Genomic DNA, 23,427 nt, shown 5'->3' on the forward strand with positions numbered 1-23,427 from the left:
CCCCCCCCCCCCAAAGTGTGTTATGTGCCCTATATGTCTATAAAAGTGTATTGTGCAAACCTAGTGTAGTGAGTTAAGAGGAGCGACCAGCGGGCCCCCCCCCAACCGGGCGGGGGCAGGAGGCGCACCCGCCCACCAAGCCCCCACCCACTCCACCGGGACCCCGGCGGGCATATGGGACCAGCCCGGCGGGGCAATAGGGCTCGCCCCCCGGATACTGGGGCCCGCCCGAGGCGCCAGGACGCCCACCGGAGCGGGGCGGGCACACCAAACCCCAGCCACCCCCGCCGGCCCCCGGAGTACCGAGACCCGGGCCATGGATGGAGCCCCCGGCCCAGGGGAGGGGAAGGAAGGCGTACCTGGGAGGGGGAAGGGAGGGGGGAAGGAGACGACAAGAAGGGCAGGGGGCAGCGGCAGGGCCGCAGAGAGAGGGGGAGAGGAGGAGGAAGGGTGATGAGGGAGAAGGGACAGGGAGGCGGAGGACGGGCGGGGAGAGGCGAGGAGGGAGAGGCAGCAAGGTGGAGGAAGGGGGAGGGGAGAGGGAACCAAGGGGCACCCCGGCGGCCCACAGGCCCCGAACCGCGTCACCGGGCCCAGAGCGACGAACCGCGCCGAGCGGCGCCGCCCCAGACACCAGGGAGAGCACTGCAACGCAGCACCCCCCAAGAGACCCAGGGAACGGCCAAGATGCAGCCGCCACCCAGCAGCCAACAGAGGGGCAGACCCGCCCACGCCCAGCCAGGGGGGGACAGCACCCACAGAATTAACCCACTGGCATGCCGTGAATCTGAATATCAACCCCTGGTGCCCATCGGAGGTGAATCCGCTCGATCCCGCTGGCAGCAGCCGGGTTCCTGACTATAAAAACACAACCATTAGTTACAAATTGCCAAATACAGAAACATCAATGCAAGTTATCACGCTGCTGTGGCTCTCGCTAACAGGCAGAATTAAGTAACCAGGTTTAGGTTAAAAAATTCTATACACGTAGACTAGGTTTCTTTAAATTTTGACATTTGGTTTTTATTTGAGGCAGATATTTTTTCCATTAAAATGTGATTTATGAGGAGGTTAGACCATTGGTCGATATTCAGAGTTTGTTTATTTTTCCAGTTAACAAGAATTGTTTTTTTTGCGATAGTAAGGGCTACAAGTATAGATTGAAATTGTTTATGTAGTAAGTCAGTTGTTGTTAAGTCACCTAGCAAACACAAGTTTGGAGAGAACGGTATCCTACCGTCCAAGACAGACAGACTTTTAGTTCCAGAAACACATAACCGGAGTACATAACCATAAAGCATGAAAATAAGTGTCTGTAGTGTTTTGTAAACACTGGAGACAAATGTCGGAGTCTGAGAGTCCCATTTTCTTCATCATATATTGAGTAATGTATGTTCTATGAATAATTTTATATTGGATAAGTTGTAAATTTGTGTGTTTTGTCATTTTAAAAACGTTTTCACAAACTTGAATCCAAAAGTCATATCATGTTATAGGATAGAATCAAAGTGGTTAGGTGGTTTATGTAATTTGTGTAAAATATGAGGTAACGTGTAAGTAAATATAACAGTGAAAAAACGGGTAGGGAGGTGAAAGTGAAGGAAATTAGCGGGGGATTAAACATATAACAATACACCAGTAACTGGTAACCTAAGCGAGATTTTTTGTTTAAATATATTTTAGATATAGTTATGTATTAATATTATATTTGTTATATAGCCTAAACATATAATATATATACAACAACAGTATATATATTTTAGGTTTTATAACCACATATACAGTATATGTATACATCTAATAATCGAACAAAGTTTAGTTCCACCAATGCCAATTAGAACATACAGGGAATGGAGTTGGGGTTCCGGAATAGTTGGCCATCGATGTATAGCTTATCAACGACTATCGTAGTCCGTTTACCCTCCTGCCTATTTTGTCTCATTATAGGAAACAGTACCTTTCGCCGCTGTTAGGAAGATCACCTTTGTCTTCCGCGTGTTCGTTGTCTTTCGGGTAGAGAGAATGTTGATTTTCTGAATACAGACTGGAGATTGGTGAACAGTTCCTTCGAAGGTGTTATTTTACAGAATATTCCGGGGACTTATGAATGACAGAAAATGGCTGCTTCTCATCACAAATGCAAATATTTCAGAGGACTTACAACATTCTTATACTATCTTGTAGGGCGGTACCACAAAACCCCCAGACCTGAGATAAGATACACATTGCCAAATGGCCTTTTGATGTGGAAATATAGTAGGTCTCAGTCATGACGGCACCCGGCATAAGATAAGACTTACAAAGAAATCATACTAACACATTGACTTCAACCACAGACAAATGGTCCATTGTTGTGGAAATAGAGGAGGCCCCCCAGACATCATTCAAACACTCACCAAGCTCTACTGAGGAAATTAAAACAGTTATGACTAAATCTAAACAGTTATGATAGGGGAGCCCACCTCAGAGTCCCCAGACCCTGCTTCCTCAAAGGAAGGCGTGTCGGTGGAATTGAGGAGGTCTACGAAGTATTCTCCCCACCGATTCACGACGTCCCGAGTCGAGGTCAACAGCACCCCATCTCCACTATACACAGTGTTAATGGCGCACTGCTTTCCTCTCCTGAGACGCCGGATGGTGGACTAGAATTTCCTCTAAGCCGTCCGGAAGTCGTTTTCCATGGCCTCACTGAACTCCTCCCATGTCCGAGTTTTTGCCTCAGCGACTGCCAAAGCCGCATTCCGCTTGGCCAGCCAGTACCTGTCAGCAGCCTCCGGAGTCCCACAGGCCAAAAAGGCCCAATAGGACTCCTTCTTCAGCTTGACGGCATCCCTTACCGCTGGTGTCAACCAGCGGGGTTGAGGATTGCCGCCACGACAGGCACCAACCACCTTACGGCCACAGCTCCGATCGGCCGCCTCAACAATGGAAGCTCACAATACGTTTGGGTCTGTCTGGTCGGACCAGCATCTTACCCCGCCATCGGAGCCAACACACTACCAGGTGGTGATCAGTTGACAGCTCCGCCCCTCTCTTAATGTGTCCAACACATACGGCCGCAAATCCGATGACACGACTACAAAGTCGATCATCGAACTGCGGCCTAGGGTGTCCTGGTGCCAAATGCTCATATGGACACCGTTGTGCTTGAACATGGTGTTCGTTATGGTCAGTCCGTGGCGAGCACAGAAATCCAATAACAAAACACCGCTCGGGTTTTGATCGGGGGGGCCGTTCCTCCCAATCACGCCTCTCCAGGTCTCACTGTCATTACCCACGTGAGCGTTGAAGTCCCCCAGCAGAACGAGGGAGTCCCCAGGGGGAGCGCTCTCCAGCACACCCTCCAAGGACTCCAGAAAGGGTGGGTACTGAGAGCTGCTGTTCGGTGCATAAGCATAAACAACAGCCAGGACCCGTCCCCCCACCCGAAGGCGGAGGGAGGCTACCCTCTCATTCATTCCGGGTGTCGGACCGCCAAGGCCCCCGCCTTTGGCTGCCACCCAACTCAATGCGCACCCGACCCCTTTGGCCCCTTCCACCGGTGGTGAGCCCATGGGAAGGGGGACCCACGTTGCCTTTTCGGGCGTGCCCGGCCGGGCCCCATGGGTATAGGCCCGGCCACCAGACGCTCGCCTTCGAGCCCCACCTCCAGGCCTAGCTCCAGAGGGGGGCCCCGGTGACCCGCTTCCGGGCAAGGGAAACGAAGATCCAAAGTTTATGTTCATCATTGGGGTCATTTGAGCCATGCTTTGTCTGGTCCCTCACCTAGGACCTGTTTGCCATGGGTGGCCCTACCAGGGGCATGAAGCCCCGGACAACATAGCTCCAAGGCTCATTGGGACACGCAAACCCCTCCACCACGATAAGGTGATGACACACGGAGGGAGATTGGTTGTGTATTTTTTTAATAAATATATATATATAAACAGGATTGGTAGGGTTACTTTTAAAATGTAATCCATTACAGTTACAAGTTACCTGCTAATTTTTTTTTAGCTAGTAACGTTATCCAAGTACCATAATATTAAAGTAATGTAACTTGATTACTTTTGGATTACTCCAATATTGAGTATGCTCAGGAAGACAAAATAAATATAAATATCACCACAATATATATTCTATACAATGTGCCCCTGCTATTTGCGGGTGATAGGGACCCGGGCAGCCTACAAATAGCAAAAATCCTAGTGTAATTAAAAAGCATGTAGGCGATTGATTGATTGATTGATTGATTGATTGATTGAAGGCCATGTGCTGTTTTCGAACTGTCACTGAAAGCAACCTCAGTTAGCTAGAGATAGATGGATGGATGGATGGCTGGATGGATGGCTGGATGGATGGATGGATGGATGGATGGATGGATGGATGGATGGATGGATGGATGGATGGATGGATAGATAGATAGATAGATAGATAGATAGATAGATAGATAGATAGATAGATAGATAGATAGATAGATAGATAGATAGATAGATAGATAGATAGATAGATAGATATCCAATGAGGATGACGATGTGTGACATCAACTGCAAAATTAACTTTTATCACAGTCACAAGTTTAGCCGTCTATATGTTGTGTATGATGTTTAAATAGTGAATTGGTGGGAGGAAGATTTGCTTGGAAGGTGTAACTCACATTATGGTTGCAGGCTAGCAGGCTAGCTAGCAAGAAGCTACAGAGTGTAGCATGCCGCTGGACTCTCAGCTCAAACTTTCGCTCAGAGTAAGTTCCAGTGAATACAGGTCGCTATTTCCTCCTCCCGTCCGTGAAGCTTTTTCAAACTGCCCGCGTGTGGAGGACACAACTAGTCAGTTGTTTGTTCCCACCTCCCCGACATGTAGCAATGGTCCCACTCGCGCAGGCGTGCAAGCGCTCTCTCTCTTGCTCTGTCCTTCTCTCTCTCTCTCTCTCTCTCTCTCTCTCTCTCTCTCTCTCTCTCTCTCTCTCTCTCTCTCTCTCTCTCTCTCTCTCTCTCTCTCTCTCTCTCTCTCTCCCTCTCTCTCTCTCTCTCTCTCATCGTAGAAATTGTAATCCCTCGAAGTAATCCCCATTTTTAATAAATGTACCTGTATTCTGATTACATGTTTTTTCCTGTAACTGTAAAGGAATACAGTTTAAAAAAAATGGCTGCCAGCCTCTCTGCCTTTGAGTGGATAATCAAAAACTCTCCTCATTTCAGAGAGAAAAAGAGGAAGAGACATTCGAATCGCGGGAGTAGCATTGCTCACAGTCATCGCCCATGTCGCTGCTTTGTCAGTAAGAAGACTCATGATAAATGCAATCTTAGATTGGTCAAGCATGTAGGTAAGTGGTTGCTGATCAAATACTAATGTGCACTGATTATTGAACTGAGCCGAGCTCTCCTGAATAGCGTGGTGAGTGCGGAATGTTTGGTTCACGTGTTTCCTGAGGAAACAACGCAGGCGGTAGAGTGCCATCACAGGCAGCTGCCGGGACTGATTAACCCCCCGATGGAACATCTAGATTACGCAATTGATCCACTTGTGTTGCTAATGCTTCAACTTTGGAGGTTAGCACTGACATAACTTCCATGAGTGTGCACAAAGACTGGTCGTGCTGACCCACTAACTGGCCTTGGCTAGACAACGCAAAGCATATTTTGTCAGTGTCTGCGGGGTCCATATACATCCGATGTGGCAAAAATAGTAGTACAAACAAAAGAGCACGTAACACGCGAGAATTGGATATAAACAAAAATACCAAAAACAAAGCCTCCAACTGAGGGGCAGCATAAGATCTAAAGTAACCAAAACCAGAACAGCAAAAAGGTAAACTAGAGTTGCGGGGTCCATAATGATCGGGTAATAAACCGACGCCTGTCCATGTCCCCGCTGCGCCACCGTGCCCCCCCTATTTATTTTTTTAATGCACCACAGACACTCACTGACATGACTGGGAGGCAGGTGGATCGGAGCGTGGGGATATCATTTCCCTCTGCTCTGGCTCACCTGCTCCCAATTTTAATGCACCACACACTTGTATATACACTGGGTGGGGTCACATTCAAGGTGTAGGGGTAGAGTTCGCCAGTCGGCGAGCTGGCGAACTCAGTAACAGGGTTAGCTTTCACTAAGAACGCTGGAGTGCCGCCCGTGCCCCGGTGCCCCCATCTCCCCTTCTGCCCCCGGTGTTCCGTCCCTCCACGCGGCGGGAGGTGGGGTGGGCGCGGGTGCCCTCTCCGCTCCGCTGTCCGGCCCCTCTTCGACACCAATGCCTGGGTACGGGGGGTCACTGGCGTTTGAGGGTCGGGGACTGGCAGTTGGTGGGGGTGGGGTCGGGTGGGCGGCGGCTTGTTTTGGGGGGATGGGTGGCTGCTTATTTCAGCTATGTTTTGTTTTTTTTGCCCAGTGGTGTCGTGTTTGCGATGATGAAGTGACGAGTTCTGGTGATGTGCTGTGTTGCCGTCATCCTCAAAAACGGAATGTTTGTTCAATCATTGACATTGCATCATCATAGAAAGCATAAGAATATGCACATGTGAGGACGATTAATAGCATTGATTTGAAAAATGTTTAATTGACCAAATTGTGATGTGAGGTATCGGCACAACGCTAGCGATATACAGGGCCAATTCTGGTTCTGGCAGGGCCACCACCTGAAAAGGGTTAACGTAGAACCCTGCATTAGCTAAAGCATTATGGCACACTGTCGGCCACTTGATTGCAATGTTGAAACTTATTTTTATCTGAGAGGAATTTTGCCGTAGTGGAAGTGGCTGCGATAAGTGAAGCAACAACAACAACAAACTCAAAAGAACCAAAGACACCTAAAAAGTATGGAAACAAATGTTTAAATTTGAGAGATTACTAAAATAAGTAAAAACAATTTACAGTGTAAGATAAATAATTTGTGGTTAAAAACTCGGACAGATTTCAATCATAGACATGGTGAATAGCATAGTTTTTAACCTGAAATAAAAAATATTCACACTTTTATATTACTTTCATATTTAATTTAGAAGTCATTGAGTAATATTTTCCTTTTAGTCACATATGCACTGAAATGTAACATGTGACTTCAGTGGTATTTGGGAACAAACACTTACTGTGCTTTGAGCCAAATTCATGTTATTGGCCTCTCTGTTGATCAGTTAATAATTAATTCAATGTATCTTAATTGAAAATGATAGACTCACTTTATGACAACACAGCTATCTTTTTTTGCATACAGTTTTTTGTACACTGTAGACAATGTGCACATATACATATATATATATATATATATATATATATATATATATATATATATATATATATATATATATATATAGTTGGATAATTTGATAAAAATGCTCCATGTGTTTGTGTACCTTATTAGAATACTGACGGAAATAACACTTCAAGTCTAATGATGACTTTAACTTTTACACAGTATTGTATTCTTTTTATATCTGTCCATCTGTGCATCTCAAGGGCCGAAGTCCTGCAGGTTTTGAGGTTTCTCTCTTCCAACACAAGCTGATTCCAATCTACAGGATCGTTATCAGGCTTATGCAGAGCTTGCTGATGAGCTGATCACATATCAGCTCTGGGGCTCTGGGGCTCTGGGGCTCTGGGGCTCTGGGGCTCTGGGGCTCTGGGTGGCGGAGTGGCGGAGTGGCGGAGTGGCACTGTCACTTGACTTCGAAGCAGTCAATTCGCTTTTCCACCTGGGAGACCATGTTTGTATGTGTGTGAGTGAGTGTACTTAAAAAATATATGTGTGTATATATATATATATATATATATATGTGTATATATATATATATACATCCATACATTTTCTTATACCGCATAAGGGTCGCGGATATATATATATATATTTATTTATTTATTAAGGGTGTCAAAATTATTGCTTTATATATATATATATACATCTATACATTTACATTTTTTTTTTCCTAAAGAGCTCAGTATTGTTCATTCGGAAATGTCATCATCATTGCTCTTTTTTCTTTTTTTTAAATATATATATATATATATTTTTTTTTTTTGTGTGTGTGGGTGAGTATGTGTATGTGCGTGCGTGCGTGCGTGCGTGCGTGCGTGTATTTATTAGCTCACCAAAAACCTATTAGAAATCCATACATTTTCTTATACCGCATAAGGGTCGCGGATATATGTATATATATATATATATATATATATATTTATTAAGGGTGTCAAAATTATTGCGTTAATAACTCGTTAACTTAAAGTGCCTGTTGTGATATGTTATGTTGCCATGTTTATAGTAGTCGCAGTTGTGATGTCATCAGTACGCGTTGAGAGATTTGGAGCATGTGCAATATACACCACGCGAGACACGAGTTAAGCTAACTGTAGAAGACGTGAATAAAAAGAGATTCATTGAGAAAGCCACCGGACTCCTCATTATTATTGCAGCATTGACACATGACGTGGTGTCAGAAGTGGCCAACTTCACGCTAGTAAATTAAAGGCATGGCGAAGCTCGGACCTGCAGAATCTTTTGACTTGTCAGCTGCGTTGGAGAAGCCCAGCCCTGTCCTTGTGGCTAAGCCCCCCCCCCCTTCCCTTTCCATGAAACCTGCCATTAGTACAAAAAAATGACACATCATTTTAAAGACAGACCTATAAATCTATAATAAAGTATTTTCCCTAAAGTTTTTACTTAAAATTGAAATAATTTTGGAATCACACAGCCCATCCCTGTCTCATTCTGAAAACAAACACGCACAACACAGTATAAGGCTTCTTATTCAGTGGTGATGCTTAAAGTGAAAGAGGATTCCTTTTGTCAGGTTTGGTCAACATAGAACATTTAATTTAAAAAAAATAGACAAAGAAGGAAGACAAGAGACTTATTATTTTTTGCTTGCAAGGAGAACGGACAGAGATGTGCACACATTACAATCTCCTATTCGCTTTGAAGCACACTCCCTCGAGCCCTCTCTTCTTCTTTTTTTTGTAGTCCCTAGTTACATAGCCTATTGCTGCTTTAAAAGGTTTGGGGAAGCAGCAGCAACGTGACAATCATCCCGGATATAAGTCATTACACAGACAATAATACAGACGTGTTTCTTCAGCGCTGAAAGTTTCAGTCAAAGTTCAACAGTTTAACCGCAAAACGTTCCAGCCGCTGTCTTGTGATAAGGGCACAGTTCCTGTTTTGCAACTGCAGCTTCTCGCGCTTTGCTCTCTTCACAGACAACCCCAACCCACACGGTTCAAACATAGATCACACTGCTGAATAAATGCTTTGCAATACTATAATGGGATAACTCATGAACATTTATTCTAACACCTTTGCGCGGTGACTTCTTAAGGCAAAACTTTAAAAAACTTTTTTTTATCTTGGGCCAGTTACGAAAATGCATCATGAAACGCCTGAAAACAGGCTGGCTGCAACTCACATGAAAGACTATATAGTGATACTACAAATATATGAACATTTATTAAACTTTCCAACAGCACATTAATTCATTGAAAATGAGCTTAAAAATGTCACATAGCCAGGGTGGTGATGTACATGTCCTAGCTTGTTCTAAAAATAGCAACCGTCCTGAGGGCAATACAATGGAACGATAACGGGCCCTTCCAAATTCAATGAGATAAAGAAATACTTATCAATACAGGTTGCTCCAGGTAGTAGCGGAGTGGTACCGTCACTTGCCTGCGATGCAGGTTGGCGTGGGTTCGCTTCCCCGCCTTGGAGATCATGTTTGTTTGAGTGAGTACAAAAAAACTTATCAATACAGGGGAAATGTAACCAGCTAGACAGTTTCTCACTAGTTTTGTGTCCCCAACAGGCATTGACGTTGTCGTTGCTGCTGCAGGCTGTGAGTTGCTGGTAAAAGCTGCTGATGCAGACACAGTGAAAAATGTGTCATTTTTGGTAACTTGGCAATAAACTTTTTGCTTTTCACTTTCTTCTTTTCGGCCCCGCTGGGATAGCTTATTTTCATTTTTTACTTTCTACTTTCTTCTCAGTCTCGCTCGCTGGCCTCGTCCCAATACACGCACTTCCACCCATGGGCCCCTCAATCGCTTGTTCCCATTGATGGACCGGTCGCTTGCAGCGTAGTTTGAGTAGCTCACGGACAGATTTTGAATCTGAAAGTTTCCATTGCTGAACGACATCGTTACCCACAGATATGTCAAGGAAGCTGGAAACATATTAAACAAAACACACCGCCTACGCTAAGGCTAACTTCATGTTAAGTGTTCCAAATAATATATTGACAGCAATGCAAATTGCCCTAGAAGACTTTTACCTTGAAATTGTTCATGGTGCACGTGCGAGTACGTGCACGATCTTAAAAGCGACAGCCACAGATGACAAAGGAAGACATGACTTCAAATGAGGTAAGAACAACTCCACCCCTCCCCTCCCCTCCCCTCCCCAAAGAAACTGTGGAGTGTGCAGGGACGCACACTCTATTATAAAGGTGACTAAAACAGTCAGAGTAAAACAGTCAGTCATCACCTTTTTAAACGGCACAATGCACCGTTAACTTATTTTATTATATTCTGGACCAGGTTTACGGAACTAATGTGTGTTGTGGGTGTTCACTTGGGGGGAGCTAAAGTGACAGACTTCTTGTTTTGGTTCTGGAGTGATGTGATGTCAGTGTGTGATGTTCAGTAAAGTTTTTTGTGACACTCCTCCTGCGTCTCCCTGGCTTCGACACCACACTGGTGACCCCAACGTCAGTTCTGAAGTCTCAGCAACTGGACCAAACATGGCGACAAATAACGTTGCTCTCAAACTGTCGCAGTTTTGGGAGACGTCCACGGCCGCCTGGTTCGCGCACGCAGAAGCTCAATTCACACTGCGCGGCATTACTGATGACGACACGTGCTACTACTACGTTGTTTCAGCGCTAGGAAGTGTTACTGCTGCAAGAGTGGTGGGATTCCTCACGTTACCTCCCGCTCAGTTCAAGTATGCGGCGTTCAAGGCTCATCTCCTTAAGATATTCGAGCTGTCACGGTCGGAGCGTGCTCGGCGGCTCAGACTGCGCTCGCCAACACCACGATCACCGAGCCACGTGCTCTGGCGGAGGAGGAGGACCGTTTCTTCCTCGCCACCCAACATTTTGCTACCGATGTGCTGGCCCCAACACGCAGTTACACTCCCCTGGACAACAGGGTGCAGACAAGCAGGAGCCCCGCTAACGCTGAAGGTCATAGCACCCAAGGAATGTGCTATTTCCAATGCCAAGCCATGCGCCCAGTAGCAGCCATGGGCGCAGGTGTGAAGGACCGGCTGTTGTTCGTCGAAGATTCCCTCTCCGGCCTCAAACACCTTTGCGACACCGGCGCTATGAGGGGTGTATTGCCAGCCTCAGCAAGCGACGCTGCCGGCAGGACACATGGCCCACCCTTGTCTTCTGCCAACGACTCCCCTATTCACTCTTATGGCACAAAGACAGTGGACTTGTGTTTCGGCGGCCGACGCTATTCGTGGGGCTTTGTCACGGCTGAGATCTCCTTTCCCATCATTGGTGCTGATTTTCTGTGCGCACACGGTCTGCTGGTGGACGTCGAGGTGGACCGGTTGGTGGAAGCACGAACTTTATTTTCGATACCTTGTATCCGTTGCGAGACGACATATGGCGGTCTCTCCAACTCACCCTCCGGGGGTAACAAGTTCCATCGCCTCCTCAGTGAGTTTCTCAGTTTGACTCAGCCTACTTTACTTTCTCCGTCTGAGTTTGCGGACTTGGGACACTTTAGGATCATCCGGCCGTCTGACAGCCCGTGGGCCTCTCCTCTCCACATGGTGCCTAATCCGAATGGAGGCCGTGTGGTGACTACCGCCGCCTTAACGACGCCACCACGCCCAACCGCTACCCTGTTCCCCACATCCAGGATTTCTCTGCGCACCTGACGGGCAAGCAGGTGTTCTCCAAAATGGACCTTGTTCGTGGATACCATCAAGTTCCGGTGCATCCCTCAGATATTCCCAAAACGGCTGTGGTGACTCCGTTCGATCACAACAACCAACCAAACAAACAAAAAAACATTCAACTCAAAATGTCACACAATTTTAGGCCATAAATACCTTATTCTAAACATGGGCCATGTATAAAATAACAATATATCTGCTTCATATTGCACTTAAAGTTGTGTTCTTAAATCCTAAAGGGCCATATTAGACATTTTGGGTTGATTTTTTTTAATGGGCAAAAGCGTTTTACAAAATAAATTAAGACAAAGTACTATTTATCTTTTTTTTGGGGGGGGTGATCCGAATAACGATCTGATCCATGACTCAAATTCATGATCCGATTCGAACCGTGACTTTTCGCACCACTAGTAGCTTGCTCCCATGGGTCGAGGAAGCAGCCAACCAGGAACAAGCGTATATTTAATAGGCAATGGTTTTGAGATGTTGCACATGTATATTCAGCATAATTTTGGCTACATGAATTGACCAAAAACTCTTTTTAATTAAGTTTTGACTACACAATTGATTTTTAAAAAAAAAGAATAATGCATTGAATTGATAAACCTACACCTGTTATTTCATATAAAATGTAATGGTTTAGATTGAACAACAAAATCAGGTTGAAACAATTGGAAAGTATACATTTTATGACCACTTTTGATTTGTTACAATAACTGGCTGGAGGGCGCCAGGGAACCCTTCACCATCTACACACACCCACACTGGCCTACATCCGCACGGCAAAGAGCCTCAATTCACAAAATGCTCGCTGCGCACTGATACTCGCACGCTACAATTTCACCCTGACCTTCAAAAGCAGGTCTGCAAACACCATGCCTGACTGCACCTCATGATCTGGCAGACGAGGAGGCCACAGACAAGACCATCATCAAATTTATGTGGTAATATCAAAGGCTTCTGGGAAATAAGTGTACTTTTTGAAAACAGAAGGTTGATACCTGTAGAACAATGGCTTAATAAAAGTAAACTGAATGAAATCAGTATGTAATTTGTTTTTGAGAGAATTGTTAGAAATGTCAAAGTTTTACATGTTGGACTGATATTTGCCAAATACAGTACATTGTATACTTTTCAGTTCAGCATTTCACAAAAAAAGTTGTCGCTGTTGAGGCTATTTGTTTTCGTGCATGATTGAAACAAAACCATTTTATATCAAATATACTCGCTACCTCCAATTGTTGATTAAACAAAAATGGGAGGAGGATCTCAACATTACAATTAGGGAGGATATAAATTTCGGGGAGCACTGAGTGATATCCAAAAATCTTCTGTTAACTTTAGGCTACGGTTTGCTCGCTATGATGATGAGTGAATGTTCATGGTTGAACAAACATGCCGTTTTTTGAGGGTATCTTGTGGAAAGTATCTTGTGAAATATGCTTCCGTTTTGCAGCAATTAGCATTAGAATATAGCTAAGTTTCATTATTATTCACAAATCTGTTTAAAACACTGGGAAAAGGAGCTTTTTTGCAACATGGCCCTGGTTGATCTCTTATACTCTGCTGCCACTTGTTGGCTGTTTTTTGTAATAACTACCATTACTTTAAACGTCCTCTTCAGATCAGAGTCTGCTTCTGTATGCATGAATGTGTAAGCATAAAAAAAGCCCATAAAAACGTTTTTGGGACCATGGCAATATTTAAATAAGAACATTTGTATACGTTTTTGGGAGCAAATAAGTTCAAAGCTAATTTATGAAGTCTCTCTTTCCAGACAAACAGAAACAAACAAACAAAAAAGAAAGACAGGGCCCCTTCTTTATGTTTTTATCCCTTGTAGTATCATCAGCAGGCTCAGAGTTTGGGCAGGCAAGGATCTCATGATACAGAGTGCAGCACCACTGTATAATTACATTGTGGAATTCATTGTTGATCTCAGGGACTTGTCTCATTTGTTTTTTGTAGTGTCAAGTGAGCACATACAGACAAAATATTGTTAAGGCCAAGTTAAACACTAGTTTTGCACAGAACAAAGGACAGGAAATAAAAATGAAAAAAAAACCCATAATGGTTGTGATTAGTGATGGGAAATTGAAGCGTTATGAAGCACTTACTCTAGATGTAAAAGTTAAAGGCTAGTCTAGTGCAATGGAAATTGATTAAATTTCTATTGCATCTTTAAACCAAGAATGCCATCTACAGAACTAAAAAATATATCTCAAGTACTTCAATGAAGCTTCATTTGTCAATCACTAGTTGTGATTTACCTACAAACAGAAATGTTTAAAAGTCACCAGAGGGCATTGATCGACAAAATGTATCCTTGATTCCTTGCAATAATGCTCAGAATTTTGGTGCAATAGTATTTACAAGTCTTTAAGTATATATGCTCTCAGGAAGAGATAAAGCTCTATGACCTCATCTGTTGTGGTGGGTGCAAATAAGAAATACTCTGTCATTATAAGGCAACATAAGTGGAAACAGAAGGTCTTCTCTGTTGGCATTATTGTTTACAGGCCTGCACTGTCTCATGGGAGACCTGTTTAGTTGATCTTGTTCTCCAAACAGATGAGGGATGGTATACAGTAGAACAGGGCGTCCACTTGGCGCTACTGCATTCCTGGGGATAATGTGGATACTCCACAAATGAACAATTTTCATCCTGTAAAACAAAAATACGGTATGGGTGACAACGATGATTAACTCATTCACTCCCAACCATTTTCACTGAAGTAACCCTCTTCGCTCCAAGCTGTTTTACTAGATTTTGACTGATTTTGCAAGGCACACAGAATATTGTGATCTATTGCTATAAAAACATGGAACCTACCAAAAGAAAGATTAGAGTCTCTTCTTTCACCAGGAAAAAAAGCATATTTGTATCTGTTTCCGTTTTGCAGCAATTAGCATTAGAATATAGCTAAGTTTCATCATTATTCACAAACCTGTTGAAAACACTGGCAAAAACAGCTTGTTTCAACATGGCCCTGGCTGATCTCTTATGCTCTGTAACAACTACCATTGCTTTAAGCGTCCTCTTCAGGTCAGAAGCTGCCTTCTGTACGCTCTAGCATAAAAACAAATCATAAAAACATATAGAGAGGTTTTTGGGAGTGAAGGACAAAGTATTAAAAAACGAGTCTTTGGGTGTGAATGAGTTCATATGTCCCAGTGTGTGTGTTTCTCTTTCTCTCTCTCTCACCCCAACCCTTTTCCTTCACCTCATTTCTCCTATTAATCCATCCCCCCTCTTTCCCCTTTGAACGGATGTAAATATTCACAGGCATCTTGCCTCACTTTTTGTTCTTCCTCTAACTTCTCTTACTCCCTATTGTTTTTATTTACTTATTTTAATTTCACTGCCCTTTTTCTAAAAGAGGACATTTTTCTGAACTATTTTTACATTTTTCTGAACCACTTCTCCAGGGACCACTACACCACTGCACTCTAAAAACTTCAACAGATGTCTTACAGTACTCTGGGTCACAACCAGCTTGGATACAGTGTAGCTTGTAGCTGTGGAGCCGTCCATGCCCCTCCAGCTGATCCATGAGAAATCTTCAGCGGGTCCAACTGATTCTTCCTCCTGTATAGTCCCATGCACTTTAAATTCAGTCTGAGACATGGCTAGACTGGCACAAAAAAATCAACCCTGGCATTTCGACTTCCCTGGCCCAGCCCGACTCTTACCTAACATGTAGTTCTACCAAATGTTTAATGATGATGTTTCAGTTTGCTATCTATATTCGAAATGTATTACAACCTTCTAACGTGTGGGTCAGTCTCTTGTGGTAAAATGTGGGAAAATAATAATTAAAAAGCACTGCATCGGCCCCAAAAGAGGGCATCTGCCTTGTACGCCAGATGGCCAGTCCAGCCCTCTGAGCAGTGGCGTAACACCATGCTGAGAGGCCCCAGTGTAAAAAAAATTCCCTCCCCCCAATTAACCCCCCACCCACCGCCCACACACGCATGAGCGCTCCCGCGCACACACACGTGCGTGCACACAGTCTTTGGAGAGAAGTGCGACTTGTCACCAAGGACTTTTGCACGGCCTCCAATTTTAATATTGTGACATCTATAATGAACATTAAAAATACCACAAAAATCTTCCAATACATTATATTCTGTTTTACAACTTCAAAATATCTTTGAACATGCTGTGCAAAAAGCTCACTATGGCACCAAAAAACAAAAAAGTAATTTGCCATAGATTTGAATCCCACTAACTGCACTTCATAACAAAAATAATTTGTAGCTACACTCACTCATTAGAAGCTCATCTGCGCGCCGCGCTCAGCGAAGTCATTTACGATGCTCCTATAGGTCTAAAGTAGCATTTGTCAGACAAACACCTGTTTCCTTATTTATTGTATCTGGAAAATGGTCCAGAGCACCTGAGCCAAATGCAATATTAGCTTTTTGCATTTGGCGTCAAATTCATCCCCTGAGGCTGCGTAGGCGGCGAGGACACGGAGAACCGCCTTTTGACCGCCGGGAGAAGCGACACGTGGCTGGAGGGTCGCTTCTGCGATGGAGCTAGCTGCCGGCAAGCTACAGCTCGACTCCGGTGGGAGCGGAACACTAGATTTTGCTAATGGCCTGGACTCAAACCACGTCTATCACATCTCGTCCAATTGCTTTAACATCATGTTTTTTTTTGTCTTTTCTTTTTTGAGCGCCGCTTTTTTTGGTTTTGTTTGCAAAGCATGCGACGATGGCACGCACACTAGCTACCACTTTTTTTTCAACTCACATCACGTTCAGACTCATCTTGACTGACAGATGCCGAAGTCAGGTGATTAAGTGATCATTTCCGACATCATATTTATATATATATATATTTATTTAATAAGTCTGGCCGTTTATTTCCCCGTTTTTGTTCTCTCTATTTCTCTCTCTCTCTCTCTTTTTCTCTCTCTCTTCCTTCTTTTCCCTTTCCCCCCTTCTGTCAAGGGCCCCTGCGCTGTCTCTGGGCCCCGGTTGCACCGTCGATATTTACGCTGCTGCCTCTGAGAGTATGCATAGGCTACTTATTACAGCACCATCAACAGTGCTTAATAACTGTAAAATCTCGCCATTTCTTAACCCAAGCATTACATAAAATGTTATCAAATCGTTTAAATGAACTGCATTATCCATTCTGCAGTCGCCGTTCCTCTTTCAAACGCATAATGCTTCAACACGATAAGTTTCATGTTATTACATGATAGTTTTCACATTTTTACATGAAAAGTTTAAATGACGATTTTTCACGTTTTTACATAAGTCATGTTTTAACACTATAATTATCATGTTAAAACGTGAAAATATAATGTTAAAACATAATAAGTATCATGTTAAAATGTTAAAATTATGTTAAAACGAGATATGGCTTGCTTGTTTGTTTTTTTGTTACTGGTGTGGCAGCAATACACTTCTGTACTGTTGCAACAGTAGTGCAGACACACAGTAGGTATATATATATATATATATATATATATATATATATATATATATATATATATATATATATATATATATATATTTTTTTTTTTTTTTTTTTGCCAGAAATCCCACCTCTTCTGTTGGGTGAATTTTGATTTTTTACTAGCTGTAAACTATAATTATCAAAATGGGAAGAATAAGATATATAATATTCTTGCAATTAATTACTGTAATTATAATAAATTGTTTTCCACAATGTTATAGAGTATCTGTTGAGATGCACCACTATACACCACAGTATTAGGTTGAAGGGAGTTAATGAACCATCTTTAAGAATAAGTCTCAGCTTTCTCTATGCATCAACACAGTGGAGTGACGGTGGAGATGTACTGTACCTCTCCCTAATAGGTTCCGGTTTTGAGGGGCGGGGTGGGTCTCGGGATGGTAGGCGGGACGAGCTCTGATCCTGATCCATCCCTCCTTGGACATACCGATCTGGTGTCTGCCTGGGCTTCGACTTCTCAAACTACGCTATCGTTTCCATTGGCCTTTTTTTCCACAAAGCTGGCAACAGCTCACTGCAAAGAAGAAGAAAGAAAGCAACACACATGATTACTTTCAGCCACCATGTCTGTCGACTGAGTGAAAATCGTTCCGCGACCTCAGCCTTGCATTGAAGAATTGAATGGCTCTCTGTCGGATGACTGGACAATAGACCGCCTGTTTACCCGCTGCAGATAACAACTTAACCTTCATTTTGTCAACCTCCCGGTGTGGTCCTTCCTCTGTGTCACAACTTTCCACTGATCCTGATGGCTGGACACGAGTGGGCTGACTGGTTCGAGCGGGAGGAATTTATCGGACAGATCAGCGACATGAGAGTGCAGAACCTCCAAGGTAGGAACATCCTGCAGTTACGTTCTGTGCAGCCTTAGATTAATATTCAATTCAAGACGATAGCAGAGAAGATAAACCTGCAAGCTATGCTTTTACCTTCTCAGTATCTACATTGGCCAAGTAAAACATCGTGCACAGGCGCAAATGTACTTGCGAGCGTAACTTTGCTTTCAAGTAGAACCTGCTAAGTTACATGCTGTATAGATATCATGCGTGAATGGTTTGGAAAAACAACAACCATATGTCACGCATCAGTTTCTAATGTGCACTTGTTCACTTATTAGGCATTTTTGTATGTATGTGTGTGTGTGTATATATATATATATATATATATATATATATATATTAGGGGTGTTAGAAAAAAATCGTTTCGCCAATATAGTGCAATATTACAGCACACAATTCTCGAATCGATTCAATATGCGGCTGAATAGATTTTTAAACATCACATTTTTATGGAAATATTCAACAAAACGTCTTACTAAGGGTTAGGATTCACACATTAAGTATGGAAAAAATTTATATTAATGGAACATTAAGCCTTAATATTTTATTTCAGTGCTGTTCAAAAATGAAACAGAATGCAACTGTTTGTTAAATGCAGTGGCTCGGGGTTATAGGCCTGAAGTACATTTTCATACAAATCTTACAGTGTACATGTACAATTTTACTGATTAATATTTTCTAAATTTTAGTTTTTTAAAAATCGCAGTAATCAATTTATAGATTTGTATCGGGATTAATCGGCATCGAATCAAATTGTGACCTATGAATCGTGATAAAAATTCGAATTGCCAGGTACTAGGCAATTCACACCCCTAATATATATATATATATTATCAACCAATTTGACGTCAAACCGATAAACCAGATAATAAAGATATAAACCAATTTGACGTTATACAGATAAACCAGATAATAAAGAAATCTGCCGATAATAATAGACTTGCCGCGTTGGTCCATCTGTTGTGGTTGTGGATCAAGAGTGTGTCCCCCCAAAATGTTACCCTCACAGTTTTTTGTTGAATTTTTAAAACATGACTTTTGTTTTGGCAATTTTTTTTTACTGGTTGTCTTTTAAGCAGTGATATCAATAAAATTCAGCTTCATGGTGCGTTACAAATGTTTCGATGTATTTTTACTTACAGTAGGACTCAAAAGTATATTTGTATTGCGTTGATTGGTCAAAACAAACGTGCAAGATGCCGCATCGTACAATCAACTCGAAGTATTGTACAGCAAGTCCCTCCTTTCCCAAACATATCTGCCTAGTGAATTCAGTGAATTCCCAGATTGATAATGTGAAGAACTCCCTCGAGTGAATCATAATTATCAATCTGGCTTGCGAGGTTAGCACAGAAGATCGGCCATCTACGGCAACCACATAGGTCAAAACACGTTCACACACGCAAAATGAAATGGACATTGCAAAAGGTACAGGACAGAAGTATGTAGATTTTAATTTTAATTTAATTTTTTAATTTTAATCAAAGCAGTTCTGTACCCAAACATGTCTTGTACGAATAGAACATATTTTGACACATACTGTAATTATAGTTTGCTGTGAGAGTGGGTACGGTTTATTTTTATTTTCTTTAGAACAATGTATGGCCAATATCACAGCATAAGGGTTGAGGCTGGGTGAGGGGTGGGGGTGGGGGGTCATTTAAAACACACACCGCAGACTTACTGTAAAGTGTATCAATGAAGACTCATTGGAAATGTAACGGGGTCAAAAGTAAAATGTTCATCTTTAAAACGTATAGGATTAAAAGTTACTTAGTTAAAATGCATCAAGAATCTAAGATTTTTTTCATGTTGTATCATGTTTTTACAAACGCACACTATCGCGCAGGCATATACAGGTATTTTGTTCTAGTGTGGTTGCCGTAGTTAGCAATCTTTTGGGCATGCGCGTCCCAGATCGAGCAGGGGTCACAGATAGCGCCTTGAAACAGGCGTTGTCAGGCACATATGACATAGACGATAGACATGTTGAGCCACTGTTAATTTTGAAACATTGCACAAAACAAACTTACCTTTTGCTCCGTCAGTCCACACCAGTAAAACAAACCTCAGGGTTTTCAGTGTTCTGTTGACTGAGGATTGAATGAAGTCACAGCTCCACTTAGTGGACAAACAGTGCAAGGACACCATTCAGCATGTACTGTACTGTAAATTTGGGCCGATTGTTGATTATTTTGTGCATTAGGACCGGGGATCGATTCTAATTTCTTGAATCGATTCAATTTCGATTCAAAAGAGTTCAGTTCAATTCTATTTAGCTTTTTTTCCGATTCGCTTCGCTTCACTGCGGAGGCAATAACTGGTTAAATGGTTTAGTTTATTATTGAAAGTAACACGCATTATAATCACTTACGTGTTACACAAATATTGACATCAGCAAGGACGAGATGAAAATATTTTCATAATTCTTATTAAATAGTTGTAAATGTAAATTAAAAAGATTCTGAATTGTCTTAAACTGTCAAAAAAGTCATTTCTTTCATAACTCATTTGCTCCCAAAACCGTATAAATATGTTCTATTTTAAATGTTTTAAGTGTCCCAAAGACGTATTTATACATTTTTTGTGTTTTTTTTTTTTTAAATGCTAGAACATACAGAAGAAGGCTTTGATGCAGCCTCTCAACTGCAAATAACGGTTGAAGAAATGGTAGTAACAAACGGCCAGCAGGTAGCAGCAGAGCATAGGAAATGAACCAGGACCATGTTGAAAAAACACTCAATTACTCAGAACTCTAAATAGATTTGTGAATAATGATGAAACTTAGCTATATTCTAATGCTAACTGCTGCAAAACGGAAACAGATAGAAATATACTTTTTTTTCCTTATGAAAGAAGATCTTTCTTTTGGTAGGTTTGTTTTTATAAAACATTTTGTTATAGCAATAGAACACAATATTCTGTGGGCCTTGCAAAATCAGTCAAAATTCAGTAAAACAGCCGGGAGTGAAGGGGATTGTTTTAGTGAAAATGGCCTGGAGTGCATGAGATAAATGTAAGAAAATACTTTTAAATTCATGTGAACAGTAAATTTCAAGAAAACAGTAATTACAAAAAAAAAACATGTGTTTAAAATTCGGTTTTCTTATGAATTTATGGGAAAAACAAATATATATATATTTTTTTCTTCCTTTTTTTTTTTTTATAGAGGGCTCAGTATTGTTCATTCGGTAATTTTACCGATTTGACATGTCATCATCATTGCTCTCTTATTATTTTTTATTTTGTATGTGGGTGAGTATGCATGTGCGTGTGTATGTGTGTGTGTGCATGTGTGCGTGCGTGTGAGTGTGTACTCATTAGTTCACCTAAAACCTATTAAAAATCCCATATTGTTCACCTAAACCGAATACTTCAGAATCCAGCTAGAGTCGTGAGGTTGTCAGGAGACCCGAGGAAGGATCAAAGAAAAGAAAGGAAAGTGAAATCCAGCACCGACCAGACATTACCTACTACCCACCGGATTACCAACCAGAGTCTTTCACCAACCCCAGAAACATCTAAATTCCAACAAATTAGGGAGACCTCAAGAGACCAAAGGAGAGACTGAGGAAAGGAAGGAAGGATAGATGAGATTCACAGACATCAGCCTTCACCGATTCAGAGGAAGAAGCAGATTGTGTTTGAATTTCGATAGATGCTGGTGTGGTGGATCTGGCATGCATGAAAACCTCCACCAAAGAGGGGAGCCGTCGACCCCGGCCAGGACAGGGCCCCCCCAGGAAAAACAAATATTAAAATAATTGATTCATGGTTTTATGAATTGGTGGGTACAATGCCTTACTCAAAGGCACCTCAAAAGTAGCCAGCAAGCAGACTAGCATTTCTTCAACAACTAGTTGCCATTTTTTTTATTTTTGTTCATATTGGGACTCAAATCCATGTCTACCAACTCCGTCTACTGACTGAGCTACTGCTTCCAATATTTGTTGATAAGCAACTGTTTCCATAGAAACACACAATCGTGAGAGACTTGGTGTAAGCTATTAATAACAAATCCGCCATTTTGTTCTTGTAGCTTGTACAAAGAATTAAGATAACGTTTTAACAGCGGTAATGAATGTGGTAGCTAATTTTTGTGAATCAGTTAGTGTTTGGCAAACATGTAATGTCACAAATATACATAAAATGCCCACAACCTGTGCTGATGTAATTGAACTATGTTCACTAATGCTGCTGATTCATTGTGTACATTGCTGTTAGGTGCTCGCACCAATTTCTTGAAACTGAGCACAAACCTTTCTAGCTCCTTAAAAAGTTGTCAGCAGTCCTTGCAGCGTTCGTGGATAGTGTTTGAGTATCTGATAAGTGGCTGGGAGGCTTGAATTGTGGGAGAGCAGCTCGTGCTTTAAAACAATGCTTCAGAGGCTCTTGCATAACATGATGAGCCAGAAAGAGTGGGAGTGCATTTCCCTCCCTCTGCTTTACTGTGCTCAAGTCTCTGAGCTGAATGTTCCCATATCCCACACAACATACTTTTTCTGTCCCACTCATGGCTCATGCCCACACACAGACACACAGACGCACACACACGCAAACAACAACAAACAATTCATAAAACATAAAACAGGGCTGGACGATTCATCAAAATTGTATTGTGATTTCGATTTTGGCTTCTCTCAATCTTTAAATTTAGATGAGATCTTTAGATTAATGTGCAGAACAATGCGGTATGTTTCCAACTTCCCTACATTGCAAATGCACCAAAACAAGCTGCCAATTGGGCCAAATGGCCGATTATTTTCCCCTTAAAACATTGTTATCGAAGAAAAACGAAGTTTCCGGCGCGTGAAAGTACCCTGAATGCACCATTTTGCTTGTGTAGCATTAGCAACTAGCAAGTTGTGTAGTGTATGTGATCTGGTTGTCCCTAAGCGTTCTTTAAGCTGCTTAATGACACCCCAGTTGGAGGTAACTGTAATACTAAACACTCGGGGTGTGCTCAAAAAATCGATACGGCAATACATCGTTGCGGGCCTCATTTCAATACACGTATCAATATGCAGGCGTCAGAATCAATATTGCTCGTTAACTTTAAATAGGCAGTTAAAGCAAGGTTGCTTGCACAGGAACAGCAGGCAGTTTCTGAAGTTTCACTCATGCACTAGCAGCAGTTGCGGGGGGGGGGAGCAGCTTGCATTGTACTTAACAAGCAGTCTTTGATGTCAATTGCATTCAATTAGTCCACGTGTAGCGACAGC

At 42.3% G+C, this 23,427-nt stretch overlaps 1 protein-coding gene across 2 annotated transcripts in view; it reads left to right on the plus strand.

The window, feature by feature from the left end:
• Positions 1–17,748: 17,748 nt before the first annotated feature.
• The window catches only part of clmna (calmin a), a 60,032-nt gene continuing 54,353 nt past the window's right edge, over positions 17,749–23,427 (plus strand). The window contains exon 1 of one of the 2 annotated variants that reach the window (XR_015097157.1): positions 17,749–18,199. Coding sequence is in view for 1 of the 2 variants with exons in the window: in XM_086095542.1 (XP_085951668.1) it covers positions 18,115–18,199 (85 nt within the window). In the remaining variant the exon portion in view is untranslated. The remainder of the gene's footprint in view (positions 18,200–23,427) is intronic. The other variant, XM_086095542.1, reaches the window with a different exon arrangement.

The sequence above is a fragment of the Leptonotus elevatus genome, chromosome 14, assembly GCF_054856555.1.
Source record: "Leptonotus elevatus isolate MCC_2025b chromosome 14, RoL_Lele_1.0, whole genome shotgun sequence".
NCBI classification, from domain to species: Eukaryota; Metazoa; Chordata; class Actinopteri; order Syngnathiformes; family Syngnathidae; genus Leptonotus; species Leptonotus elevatus.